The 15,078-nt window shown below is 35.9% G+C and overlaps 1 protein-coding gene across 5 annotated transcripts in view; it reads left to right on the forward strand.

The window, feature by feature from the left end:
* Positions 1-15,078, forward strand: part of ZC3H6 (zinc finger CCCH-type containing 6) — a 68,369-nt gene that overhangs the window by 33,189 nt on the left and 20,102 nt on the right. For 3 of the 5 annotated variants that reach the window (XM_023618735.2, XM_070236164.1, XM_070236163.1), the window contains exons 3-5: positions 6,777-6,899; positions 12,089-12,365; positions 14,849-14,982. In XM_023618735.2, the coding sequence (XP_023474503.2) occupies positions 6,777-6,899; positions 12,089-12,365; positions 14,849-14,982 (534 nt within the window). The remainder of the gene's footprint in view (positions 1-6,776; positions 6,900-12,088; positions 12,366-14,848; positions 14,983-15,078) is intronic. The other 2 variants (XM_070236162.1, XM_070236165.1) reach the window with 1 other exon arrangement.

Below are 15,078 nucleotides of genomic sequence, written 5' to 3' on the forward strand. Positions count from 1 at the left end.
CTATATCCTAGTTGCCTTTCTGCTGGATGGTCTATCCATTGATGAAAGTGGGGTGTTAAGGTCCCCTACTATTATTGTGTTGCTGTTAATATCTCCTTTTAGGTCAATTAATAGTTGCTTTATGCACTTTGGTACTCCTGTGTTAGGAGCATGGTTAGTTATAAGTGTTATTTCCTCTTGGTGGAATGTCCCTTTTATCATTATATACTGCCCCTCTTTGTCTCTCATTGCCTTTTTTATTTTGAGGTCTGCTTTGTCAGATACAAGTATGGCAATGCCTGCTTTCTTTTGTTTGTCGTTGGCTTGGAGTGTCATCTTCCATGCCTTCACTCTGAGCCTGTGTTTATCTTTAGAGCTGAGATGTGTTTTCTGGAGGCAGCATATTGTTGGGTCTTGTGTTTTAATCCATCCAGCCACTGTCTTTTGATTGGAGAATTCAATCCATTTATATTTAGAATGATTATTGATATATGAGGGCTTAATTCTGCCATTCTCTCTCTTGTTTTCCAGTTCTGTATTTCCCTTGTTTCTGGTCCCGTGTATTTCCAACTGCCATTTCAGTTTGGTGATTTTCTGTGATAGTTTTCTCAGTTTTCTCTTTGTTTATCATTTGTGTCTCTGAGTTTTTGTTTAGTGGTTACTGTGAGGTTTGCATAAAAGTTCTTGTAGATGAGAGAGTCCATTTTCTGATAGCTTCTTATCTCCTTAGCCTAATCAGATTCCATCCCTTTCCTCTTCCCCATCTAAGTTATTGTTGTCACAACATATTCCATTTTGTGTTGTGAGTTCATGATTAAAACAAAATGATTATAGTTATTTTTTTATGCTTTCCTTCCCTTTATCTTTAATGTTATAATTGTTTGCTAATCTGTTCTGATAGAGAGCTTCAATTTTCTGATTTTGTCTATTTATCTCCTTGCTCAAGTCTTTGTAAACCTTTTCATTTTGTTTTTCACGTACGAGGGCCTTCTTTTTTTTTTTCTTTCTAGGAAGATTAGCCCTGAGCTAACTACTGCCAATCTTCCTCTTTTTGCTGAGGAAGACTGGCCCTGAGCTAATATCCATGCCCATCTTCCTCTGTTTTATACATGGGACGCCTACCACAGCATGGCACTTGCCAAGCAGTGCCATGTCTGCACCCGGGATCCGAACTGGTGAACCCCGGGCCGCCGAGAAGCGGAACGTGTGAACTTAACTGCTGCACCGCCTGGCCAGCCCCACGAGGGCCTTCTTGATCATATCTTGTATGGGGTTCTTGTGGTGATGAACTCCCTCAGCTTTTGTTTATCTGGGAAAGTTTTTATTTCTCCATCATATCTGAAGGGTATTTTCACTGGATGTTCTTTTTCTTTTTTCTGTTGAATCATGTTTTTGTTTACTTTTGTATGTACATAATATATTTTTAATTCTGTGTAGATTACATCATGTTCACCACCCGAAAACTAATTATAGTCCATCCCCTCACATGTGAGCTTAATCACCCCTTTTGCCCTCCTTCCTCCCCCCTTCCCCATGGTAACCACCAATCTAATCTCCAATGCTATGTGTTTGTTTGTCGTTTTTATCTTCTACTTATGAGTGAGATCATATGGTATTTGACTTTCTCCCTCTGACTTATTTCACTCAGCATAATACCCTCAAGGTCCATCCATGTTGTCACAAATGGCCGGATTTCATCATTTTTTATGGCTAAGTCGTAGTCCATCATGTATAAATACCACATCTTCTTTATCCATTTGTCCCTTGATGGGCACCTAGGTTGCTTCCAAGTCTTGGCTATTGTGTATAATGCTGTAATGAACATAGGGGTGCAAGTATCTTTATGCCTTTGTGTTTTCAAGTTCTTTGCATAAATACCCAGCAGTGGAATAGCTGGATCATATGGTAGATCTATCCTTAATTTTCTGAGGATACTCCATACTGCTTTCCATGGTGGCTGCACCAGTTTTCACTGCCACCAGTAGTGAACAAGGGTTCCCTTCTCTCCACACCCTCTCCAACATTTGTTGTTTCCTGTCTTGTTAATTATAGCCATTCTGACTGGAGTGAGGTGATACCTCATTGTAGTTTTGATTTGCATTTCCCTGATAGCTAATGATGTTGAGCATCTTTTCATATGCCTGTTGGCCATCCGTATATCTTCTTTAGAGAAATCTCTGTTCAGATCTTTTGCCCATTTTCTAATTGGATTGTTGGTATTTTGTTGTTGAGCTGTATTGGTTCTTTGTATATTTTGGATATTAACCCCTTATCTGATATGTGGTTTGCAAATATCTTCTTCCAAATGTTAGCTTGTCTTTTCGTTTTGTTGGTGGTTTCCTTTGCTGTGCAGAAAGGATCCACATTGGAAAAGAAGAAGTGAAACTGTCACTCTTTGCAGATGACATGATTTTATATCTAGAAAACCCTAAGGATTCCACTAAAAAACTTTTAGAAACAATAAAGGAATACAGTCAAGTTGTGGGATACAAAATCAACGTACCAAAATCGGTTGTGTTTCTAGTTTCTATACACTAACAATGAAGTAGTAGAAAGAGAAATTAAGAATACAATCCCATTTACAGTTGCAACAAAAAGAATAAGATACCTAGGAATAAACTTAACCAAAGAGGTGAAAGATCTGTACACCGAAAACTATAAAACATTGTTGAAAGAAATCGAAGAAGACACAAAGAAATGGAAAGATATTCCATGCTCTTGGATTCGAAGAATTAACATTGTTAAATGTCTGTACTTCCTAAAGCAATCTGTAGATTCAACACAATCCCTATCAAAGTTCCAACAAGATTTTTCACAGATATAGAACAAAGAGTCCTAAAATTTATATGGAACATCAAAAGACCCCAAATAGCCAATGGATTCCTGAGAAAAAAGAACAAAGCTGGAGGTATCACACTCCCTGGTTTCAAAATATACTACAAACCCATAGTAACCAACACGGCATGGTACTGGCGCAAAAACAGACACACAGATCAATAGAGAAGAATTGAGAGCCCAGAAGTAAACCCACACATTTATGGACAGCTAATATTCGACAAGGGAGCCAAGAGCATACCATGGAGAAAGGAGAGTCTCTTCAATAAATGATGTTGGGAAAACTGGACAGCCACATGCAAAAGAATGAAAGTAGACCATTCCCTTACACCATGCACAAAAATCAACTCAAAATGGATTCAAGACTTGATTGTAAGACCTGAAAGCATGAAACTTCTGGAAGAAAACATAGACAGTATGCTCTTTGACACCGGTCTGAGCAGCATATTTTCAAGTCCCATGTCTGACCGGGCAAGGGAAACAAAAGACAAAATGAACAAATGGGACTACATCAAACTAAAAAGCTTCACTGGATATTCTTGGTTGGAAGTTTTTGTCTTTCAGTATTTTGAATATATCAATCCCCTCTCTCCTAGCCTGTAAGGTTTCTGCTGAGAAATCTGCTGAAAGCCTGATAGGAGTTCCGTTCTGGGTTATTTTCTTCTGCCTTGCTGCCTTAATATTTTTTCTTTGTCATTGACTTTTGCCGGTTTTACTAATACATGCCTTGGACAAGGTGTTTTTACATTCGTGTAGTTAGGAGTTCTATTAGCTTCTTTTACATGTAATTCTAGCTCCTTCGCCAGGTTTGGGAAATTCTCAACTATTATTTCTTTGAACAAGCTCTCTGCTCTTTTCTCCCTCCCTTCTCCCTCTGCAATACCCATAATCCTTATGTTGCATTTCCTAATTGAGTCATATATTTCTGAGAGAATTTCTTCTTTTCTTTTTATGTTTAGTTCTCTCTTCTCCACCTGAAACATTTCTGTATTTCTGTCCTCTAAATTACTAATTCTGACCTGTGTAACGTCAGCTGTTTTTTTTAAGGATTCTAGATTGTTTTTTGTCTCAATCATTGTGTTTTTCATCTCCAGCATTTCTGTTTTTTTTTTTTTTTTAGAGTTTCAATCTCTTTTGTGAAGAATTCCCTCTGCTCATTAATTTTATTCCTAAGTTCGTTGAACTGACTTTCTGAGTTTTCTTGTAACTCATTGAGTTTCTTTATGATAAACTATTTTGAATTCTCTTTCGTTTACATTGTAAATTTCTGTGACTTCAGGATTGGTTTGGGGACACTTGTTGTTTTCCTTCTGGTCTGGAGTGTTAATGTATTTCTTCATGCTGTTTGATGGAGTGGACCTTTCCTGGTGCATAGTGGTAGTATCTGGTCACGCTTTCCACCTGCCACCACTGTTGGGGGACAGGAGCTGTATTCTCTGAGCCCACTGTGAACCCTGGCAGTTGTGCCCATCTGTTTGGAGTTGTGCTGATAGGGCTCTCTGCATCTGGCCGCTGCTGCTTCACACATGCAGGTGCAGGAACTCTGGTGGGGATCCCTTGCTCTGGCCAACCAGCTGAGCTGGTGCACCAGGCATGATGGAGGGGAGGGGGTGCCCACCTGTGGTCCCATTCTGCACTCACCTGCAGCCCACTTGGGCTGGTTCGCTTGGTAGGGGGTGGGGGGCCTCTGTGGTGGCTGAGCCACCTCAGTGTGGAGCATTCCAGTAGGCTGGGAAGCAACTCCAAGAGTGAATGCTTTCCTTTGGAGGGCTGCCTTTTCCCCATCTCCTCTCAGAGTCTCACACCAGCTGCTGCGTGAGTTCCCGCACCCTAGATTGCTGCCACAGGGGAAGGGGAGGAAATCCACTTCCTTCCTTCCATTGCTTCCTCAGTGATCCAATAACCCCATTTTCAGACGTCTGGCTATGTCGATGTCTCAGATGTCTGTTGTGTTGTGTGGATGTCCTCTGTTGGTTAATGAATGTCCTTTTCATTGTATCTTAGCGGGGAGAGACTAAGGGAACAGCTCACTCTGCCATGATGCTCTCTACTTCTCATTACTATATGTGAGCCACATATATATTTTTTTGTTGATAGCCTTCCTGATGGTTTCTTAAAGTCTCTATGTTTTAGCCTCATTTTTTTGGAATAGCCTGAAGAACCTTCTCCTTTAAACAGAACCCTCTCTTCTCTGATGGTTCTTTCTAAAGCAAGTGTCTTTGTTTTGGCTTCTTCTTAAGCAAGTCTTATCCTTTTAGTGTTTTTCAAGTGAAACGTTTTACTTTGAGCTGGAGCTGACTTCTGCTAGTGACTGAGCAAACTTGACTTTTAAACGGACAATATTTATTTCAAACTCTAACCAACAAAGATTAGATAACATTATAAAGTATTTTATAGCATAATTGTAAACATATCTCTTCATATCACCCATCAAATCAACAAAAATAGAAATAACAGCACCCAAAACTAAACCCCAGCACATTTAAGAACAAAGTGGAGGACAACAGTTTGTCCTCCTAAAAGAGCATTTAAGAATGGAGTAGAGGAGGGCCTACCTCTGGCCTAGTGGTTAAGTTCTGCCTGCTCCACTTTGGCAGCCCAAGTTTGCTTCTTGGATGCAGACTGACACTGCTCTGTTAGCAGCCATGCTGTGCTGGTGGCCTACATGCTAAAAAAGCAGAGGAAGATTGGCACAGATGTTAGCTCAGTGCAAATCTTCCTCAGCCAAAAAAAAAAAAAAAGAATGGTGTAGAGGAAAACAGATCCTCATACTGAAAAAGCATCAGAGTTAAATTTTGTTCAGCAAACTTATTACTGAGTTTCTTCTAGACCTAGATGCTGGGAATGCAAGTGTGATAAAATAAAGAGCCAGTGTCTTCATTAAGAGCTTTAAGAGTTCTTTTTTTTTTTTCAAAGGATTTAAAAAAAAATTTTTTTTTAAGATTGGCACCTGGGCTAACAACTGTTGCCAATCTTCCTTTTTTTTTTTTTTTCTGCTTTATCTCCCCAACCTCCCCCCATACACGGTTGTATATCTTAGTTGCATGTCCTTCTAGTTGTGGGCTTTTTTTTTTTTAAAGATTTTATTTTGTCTTTTTCTCCCCAAAGCCCCCCAATGCATAGTTGTATGTATTTTAATTGTGGGTCCTTCTAGTTGTGGTACGTGGGATGCCACCTCAGCATGACCTGATGAGTAATGCCATGTCCGTGCCCAGGATTTGAACTGGTGAAACCCTGGGCCGCTGAAGTGGAGTGCATGAACTTAACCACTCGGCCATGGGGCCAGCCCCATGAGCTTTAAGAATTCTTTAAAGAGGGTATTCAGCCTGGGAAGGTAATTATTTTGACTAGATGGAGGAGATTTGGTGACTGTTTTTAGAAATTGCACTCATACTTGAAAAAGCTTACTCTTGGTACTCATCAATCATTATCAGTTACTTGTGCTTTCTGTTTCACTTTTGTTCAGTTTGGTAGGTTGGATTTGTTTCATAATTATAATTTGGAATCTTTTGGTATCTTTTAGCTTTAGGATATTTATGCAGTAGAATAGGAACTCTAAATCCATTTTAGGTAAAATAACTTCATACTCTACTCGTGTTCTTGGACCCTCTTTGGTGATAAGGACCTAATTTTATTTCCTTTAAGATTAATTTAAATCTAAGATCATTCTAGAGCATAGAGGTGCTGTATTTCTCTTTGAAATCCTTGGGCTGAAGGGATGAAGAGGAAAATGCTCCCTTAAAGTCCCTGAGAAGAGGAGAAGATACTCTTTTCCTCAGAAAATTTTTAGAAAAGCTGGAGTGGTGGTGGCCTTTGGTGCAAGAATTTTTCAGTTAATACTTCAGAACCTACTGGATAAGATAATCTACTGGTTGGCACCTTTGACTAAAACAAGCTTATCTAGTTACTAGTTAAATTTTCTTCCTTTTGCAATGTAACGTTTGGTTTTTTTCTTCTTTTAGCATAATTCTCCATCTAGTGATGATAGTTCAGACTACAGCCTTGATTCAGATGTTGAACATACAGAAAGTTCCCACAAGAAAAGAACTGGTTTCTACAGGGATTATGACATTCCATTTCCTCAGGTATTACCTTTTTAAAAAAATTGTGGTAAAATAAACATAATGTAAAATTTACCACTTTAAGTATTTTTAAATGTACAATTCACTGGTGTTAAGTATGGTCACAATGTTGTTCAACCATCACCACTATCCATTTGCAGAAATTTTTCATCATCCCAAACAGAAGCTGTGTACCCATTAAGCAATAACACCTTGTTTTTCCCTGCCCCCTAGCCCCTAAAAACCACTATTCTACTTTCTGTCTCTGGGCTTCTGCCTATTCTAGGTACCTCATATAGGTAGAATCATACAGTATTTATCCTTTTGTATCTGGCTTATTTCACATATCATTTTTTATGTTATGATATAACTTACCACTTACCAGTTTTTTTTAAGTTTCATCTGTGTTGTAGCATGTGTCACAATTTCATTCCTTTTTTAAGGCTGAATAATATTCCATTATATGTGTATACTGCATTTTGTTTATCCATTCCACTGTTGGTGGACACTTGGATTGCTTCCACCTTTTGGCTATTGTGAATAATGCTGAAATGAACATTGGTATACAGGTATCTCTTTGAGACCCTGCTTTCAGTTCTTTGGGTATATACCCAGGAGTGGAATTGTCGATCATATGGTAATTCTGTATTTAACTTTCTGAGGAACCACCAACTATTTACCAAAACAGTTGTACTATTTTACATTCCCACTAACGATGCATAAGGTTTTCTGATTTTTTCACATCCTTGCCAAACTTATTTTTCATTTTTTTTAACAATAGCTTTCCTAATGGGTATGAATTGGTATCTCATTGTAGTTTGGAGGTATTGCCTTTTAAAGGGAAAAATAAAACTTTTGATTTTATTATTTGCTTCAGATATTTTGAAAAAATGTTTTTATAAGACATATGTTACAAATTTTAAAACTTTGAAAATAAAGAATATATCATGTATTAGTTTGCTAGGGCTGTCGTAACAAAATACCACAGACTGGTGGCTTAAACAACAGAAATTTATTTTCTCACAGTCTGGAGGCTAGAAGTCCAAGATCAGGGTGCCAGCAGGGTCTGTTTCCTCTGAGGACCTTAAGGGAAGGATCTGTTTCGGCCTCTCTCCTTGGCTTGTAGATGGCCACCTTCTTACTGCTTTCTCCTCACATGGTCATCCCTCTGTGCTCACACACCCCTGGTGACTCTCTGTGTGTCCAGATTTCCTCTTACAAGGTCACTAGTCAGATTGGATCAAGGCCCACCCTCGAAGCCTCTTTTTAACAATTACCAGTTTTAAGAAGGACTCTAGACTTTCTGAGCTCTGGCTTCTGCCTAACTGCCAATATGCTTTTCTACCTGAGCTCTCTTCTTTTTCCTGATTTGGTGTTCCTAGTCTCTTGTGAGTTTAGAAACCAAATTACTGTGTTTGTTAGAGTTCCTTCTGTTTCCCTATTGCATTCTTTTTAGTTGAGGTTGCTCGGTAAGTGACCATTGAATAAATGAAGTTTTATTAAAGTGTCTTATTTTAAAATCGGAAAAGAATTATACTCTAGTTAATAATTTTGTCTAGTTAGGTGCATATTAGAATGTATGTATATATTCAGTGTGTCTAGTAATTTTGGAATTAGTGGTTGCTGCCATTTCTCAGAACATTTTAACAGTATTCACTAGAATTATTTTTACAATTAATGACAAAATTTTAAACCGGTTCAATTTGGCAGACACTGATGTGGTACCTAAATTTCATCATTTGCAGTTGGATTTATTTTTTAGAAATAGTCAAAAGTAAGGACTGGCCCCATACCTGAGTGATTAAGTTCATGTATTCCACTTCAGCAGCCCAGGGTTTCACCAGTTTGGATCCTGGGCATGGACCTAGCACTGCTCATCAAGTCATACTGAGGCATTGTCCCACATAGCACAACTAGAAGGACCTGCAACCAGAATGTACAACTATGTACTGGGAGACTTTGAGGAGAAGGAGGAGAAAGGAAAAAAAAAAACATTGGCAACAGGTGTTAGCTCAGGTACCAATCTTAAAAAAAAAAAGGGAAATAGTCAAAAGTCATTTGGAGATTCTTCCAATGAATGAAAAAAGGTACAGGTGGGCATTACTATTTTAGATAACTAGGCAGTTGAAAATAGCAAGTAGTGAGATTTTTAACCTCTTAATACATACCCTCTTTTTTTTTCCCCTTCCCAAAGCACCAGTACGTGGTTGTATATTCTAGTTGTAAGTCGTTCTTGTTCTTCTATATGAGCTGCCACCACAGCATGGCAACTGACAGAGGGGTGGTGTAGTTCCGTGACTGGGAAGTGAACCCAGGCCACCAAAGCAGCAAGTGCTGAACTTTAACCACTAGGCTATCTGGGCTGGCTCTAAGCTCTTAATTCATAAACTGTCACTGAAAATAACTCCAGAAGAGAAGATACAGAATATTTAAAACAGTAGCAGAAGTATTATAATAAATACATAGCATTTTATGGGGGCTACTCTGAAGGACAGGATCCATTTGTATGTTTAAACAATTCAGTGCATTGTTTAAGTAATTCCTATTTTCTTAAACATTATAGTTTTTACTGTCATTATATTGACTACTGTGTCTCCTTACAGATACAATGTAATTATTTTTGTTTCTAAGATTCAGTTAAAGTAATTAAGAAAATGATCTTTTATGTTTACCCACATTTCATTTTCAGTGCTCTTTGTTGCTTTGTGTAGATCTGAGTGTCAATCTAGCGTTGTTTTCTTTTAACCTAAAGCACTTCATTTAGTCTTTATTTAGCATTACTTGTAGTGCAGGTTTGCTGTCAATAAATTCTCATAGCTTTTATTTATTGGGAAATTGTTTATTTCACTCTTACTTTTAGTAATTTTTAACTTTGTCGTAATGACTTATAGAAAAGTTGCAAGAATGGTACAAAGAACTTCTGTATCTCTTTCACCCAGATTCTCCACTTGACGTTTTACAGCATGTGCTTTGGTTTATCCTTTCTCTCTCTTCTCTTCTCTGCAGAGGGATCTAATTTGCCTTTAAGCCCATTTATTAAGTTCTTAATTTCAGTGTGTGTATTTTCCCCTCTAGAAACTTATTTCTTTTTCAAATCTTCAAAATAATTTTTATAGTTTCTAGTTCCCTGCTGAAATTCTCATACTGTCTTTTGAAAATACCAAAAGATAGAATATAGTATTAACTTCTAGCTATTAAATTGGAGGACTTACTATATTTTCCCTTTTCCTCATCCTTGTTTAGGGTCTCCTGTTCCCTTATTTCATATTTACAGTGGTTGCCATGGAGCCAATTTCTGTTTTACAGAAACCAAACCTGCCCCCACAGACATTCTAGCAGGGTATATAGCCTAATAATCAGTCAGCAAAGTGATTAGAGAAACTATATCCTTTGGTACAATTTATAGTCTTCTTCATTTCTTTCATCTTCTCTCAGGAAGGCTTTAAAAAATACTTGGTAGATCCTTGATGATGAATATCTTTTGTTCATTCCAAATGATGGACATGTGAAGCAAAAGGAGATATTCTCCTAGCCTAGCGAGCTGGGGCTGCTCTATAACCCGTCGTTCATTTAGGGCTTTCTGGAGAGCTTGCACCACATGGGTGGTGATCTGATCCAAACACTAAACTCCTCAGTAGGCCACATTAGAGTCTTTGAGTGCAGAAGGAGCCCTGAGGTGAGAGGTTTGCATCAGTAGAGGGCTACGAGGAATTTTTGGAGTTGGGGAAACTTGGGAAGGGGTAAACTGAAAGTTTAGGGATAATTGTATTTAAAAGGGTAGGAATATGGAGATTATTTTTGTAAAGGCTGTGAAAAATCAGAGAATTGAATTAATATTAAGAATTAAAAGCTTTTATGACAAGCATCTAATCTCCAGAGAAAAATTCGTGCTCTCGCATTAACAGAGTAATTCTTTAGTCATGAAGCATTGAAATATATCATCGAAGTATTAATATAGTCACATTTTTATAAGAGTAAATGTAAGTACCATTCAACTAATTAATCTTCAACTTAACCTAAGCAGTTATTTTTTGTTTTATTTTCATAGTGGCTTTTTAAAAAATGTCAGAAACTCTGCCTTTTGGCTACAGTTGTAAATCATCTGAATTTCTGAAGAGCGACTGAGAACAGTTATACACTTTAAAAATACAGCTTAAAACAAATCAGAAATCTAATACAATGTCTTCAAAATTTAAAATTTTGATGAGCTACTTGATTTTCTTGATTGCTTTAGTTGTTTTTTTCCCCTCTATTATATAATTACTGAGAAGATCTTAATATTTCTCTGCATTTTTTTAAAAACACATATACATGTTGGTATTATGCCAGGGCAGAATTTTTATATCACATTGAAAATGTACTAAGCTGAATATGAGTCATGGTCTGGGTTTTTCTGGATCCTCAAGTTGTAATTCTGTGCACCTTTGTCTTGCTTTCTTATAAAAAAAATTGACAGAAGAGATGATAGAACTAATAAAAATATTTCCGTAAATAGAGATAGCTTTGAATACTATCATTAAATAAACTTCTGGGACTAAAGTATATTCTTTGTTTTCACATGCTTTAGTAAAGAAGCTGTAAAATTATTAATGTATACTGTAATAAGTAGTTCCTCATGAGCAGTTTATTTAATAGATGTTTTTCACTATTAGAGAAATCTCTGTTTTTTTGTTAGACCTCAGATGTAAACATTTTCTTTTTATAAAATTTTCTACACATATAGTTTTAAAAAATATATAATATGCTTAACATGTTATTTGGGAATTTTTCAGTGTTAGGAGAATATATATATTTTTCTACCCCACCCCAAGCTATTTTACTATCTTTTCCTTATTTTCAAAAAGATCTTCTCAGTTTTTTGGAGAAGGAATTCATGTAAGATGGTATGAATTTTTAAGTATTCCTGTGTGTACAAATATTGAGTTATGGGACATGGAAAACAAGAAACATGGGACATGGAAAATAAAAAGTGAACCAAACACCCACCAGCAAGGATCTATGAACATTGTAATGTTTAGTAATATCAGGATAGCGTTTAGCTGTTTTTTTTTAAATAGTATCAAAGATAAGTACTAACCAAGAGACAGAACTAATAACTGTCTTTTTTTCTCTTTTTTCTTCCAACTTTCTGGGAGAAAAAAGATGTTCTGTGTTACTGTTAATTCCTATATATAACTGAAAAATCCTGATAATGATTATCCATTTTCACTTAGCGTGGACATATATCAGGAAGTTACATAACATCAAAGAAGAGTCAACATAACAAAAAATTTAAAAGTAAAGAATATGATGAGTACAGTACCTACAGTGATGACAACTTCGGTAACTACAGTGATGACAATTTTGGTAACTATGGTCAGGAAACAGAGGAAGATTTTGCCAGTCAGCTGAAACAATACAGACAAGCTAAAGAAACCTCAAATACTGCTTTAGGATCATCATTTTCTAAAGAATCAGGGAAAAAACAAAGAATGAAGGGAGTTCAGCAAGGTAAGTTTGAAATTCTCAGTCCATTTTTGAATATGAGAACCTTATTAGAACAGGTAGCTATGGAGTAAAAACTTAAATTTCTTAGCCCTTACTCAAGATGAGCTTCTTCTTGTGGTTCCTGAATTATTTTTGCTTTATTTGTAGTCTTTGAGTGCAAAAAATCTATAAATATTTCAATCTGTATGATATCTTAATACATGAATTAGAAAGCTATCCTGATATTTTAAAAGTATATAAAAATGTAAAACAACTTTCCTGATATGTTTTCCTGTCCCTTCTGTATGATATCAGTATGCTGAAAAAATAACCACCTTTTTCAGTTGTCTTTATTACTCTACACATTACTTTATATTTTAGACCTATAAGGACAGAATTCTGGGAAGCTGTTCTTTTATTAGGCTTTAAAATAATGGCAATCGTTTCTGTTATGCAAGTGTATTTAGGATTGTGGACATATCCTTCAAGATTGGAAATAAGAACATAATCAAAAAAAATTTATGGAGTGATCACCTATTCATCTTCTATATTGAGGTACATGGTCCCTGAAGAGACCAGGGCAGGTTGCCATAGAAATTTTGGGTCACAGAAGGGTCAAATCAACCATAAGAATTGTTCAGTCAGTATGACTGCTTCAAGAAAACTGGAGCTAGTCTAATACCTTTGTATGGTGACAGATGGTTACTAGATTTATCTCAGTGATCACTTCATAACGTATATAAATGTTGAATCACTATGTTGTACACCTGAAACTAATATAACATTGTATGTCAACTCTATTTTGATTAAAAAAAAAGAAGAGAAAACTGGAGCAAGATGAGGCTGAGGCAAATTAGTGAGCACCCAAACCCTATGTAGCTATCCTTTAATTGTTGAAAAAAGGAATGAGTAAATTTGGTTATTTCTATGACTTTATTTTTTCTTGATTTCCTAGTAGAAGTCCTTTGAAAAATATGAATCTAGGCTTTGATGAAGTAAAGAGAAAGGAATTTGTCTATACAGATGCTATTGTAATCAGAAAGTTTGTTCCTGGAGTCTAGACATAGTGCTGGCAGGGATCATTCCACTTGCGGAATAAGGGGAATGTGGAGAAGCCTTGCTCATACCTTCCCACCTGAAGTTTTTCCTTTCAAGCTCTTCCTCTTTGTTCTGTTAAAGAATTAAGTGTTGCATGTTATTTTTGACGTTCATTTTTCTCCCTGAATTATGAAAGTAATATACAGTCAAATGCAGAAAACTTTTTCTATGTGTAGAAAAGATAACCCAGCAAAAATCAAAGATGAAACAAAAATATTTTGAACCCAGAGATAATTACTGTTAGTATTTTTGTTGTACATTCTTCCAGAATTTTTCTGACAATTATTTTTTAACAAAAAACTGCACATACTATTGGAATTTGCTTTTTGTTCTTAACTACAGATTGTATCTCATTCTTATGTTAATGAGTAGCTTTTAATGCCTACATAGTATTAAATAGATATATCATAATTTGTCTAACAAATTGTTACATTTGTTTGGTGGTAATTGAGATTTAAGTTGCACCCAGTTTTTTCTTTTAATTCTGTGATTAATCATGCATATTTATATATATCTCAGAAAACATCTTGGCAAACTTTTTTCTTAAGAATAAATCCTGAAATGTAGAATTGAGTCAAAAGACATAGCCACACATTTGAAGATTTTTGATCTGTATACATACCAACTTATATCCAAAAAAGTGATGTACCAATTTATAACACACCTGCCAGTGTGTGAAAGTGCCAATTTCTTCAAATCCCTACTGATACTATTCTTTGAGGTGAAAATTGGTGTTATTTTTTAAATTTTAATTTCTTTGATTTCTTTTAATGAAGTAAAACATTTTTTTCACTTATTTATTGGCTGTTTTGTAGGTTTAAGGTCATTAGAAAACTCATTAGTTCAATATGACTTTGGTAAAATGAGAAATCTCTTTATATTGTAACTTACTACCCTAATATATAATTTTTGTAATTTGAATATCTTTTTAGATATTTTAAATATCAGGTTTTTCAAAACTAAAAAACAAGTATACCTTTTACTTGGAGATATATGGTATCTACTCAGAATTATCAGTAGAAACTCAATTTGCTACAAATTAACCACTAATACCTATAGTGTTTTCCTTAGAGATGAATCTAATATTTAATTCTCTTTAAAAAAAAGAAAACACTGTTAATTTTTTATTCTAAGGAAAACTGAAGAGAATAAAACTAGATTTGACTTCTCCAACCATGTATATTCTTGTTCTTTGCCTTCCTTATGTTGTTAACATCCCTTAAGAAACAAAAGAATAAGAAGCAGTACCCAGGAAGTGAAATGTAAAGATTGAATTAATTTTTTCGTTGAATCTAGAGGGAATACACTGTACATTATAGACTATTTAAAATATGCTATTCCCTATAAACCAATAGGCTGACAGGTGTGCTGTTTTTCTATACTATTTGAGTACATTTTAACTTTTTTAGGTATTGACCAGAGGGTTAAAAGTTTTAATGTTTGTCGTGGACGTGGTTTGCCGAAGAAAATCAAACGCAAGGACCGTGGAGGAAGAGCCAATAAAGGTCCTAATGCCTTTTCAGGAATGGATGACTTTCAAGAGGTACTGAGAATTTGTATATAATGGAGAGAGGAGCTTTTCCATCTTTTAATCTATTTGGCTGCAAAGAAATCATTGTGGTTTTAATGCTGCTTTCCT

This window comes from Equus caballus, chromosome 15 (genome assembly GCF_041296265.1).
Source record: "Equus caballus isolate H_3958 breed thoroughbred chromosome 15, TB-T2T, whole genome shotgun sequence".
NCBI lineage: Eukaryota > Metazoa > Chordata > Mammalia > Perissodactyla > Equidae > Equus > Equus caballus.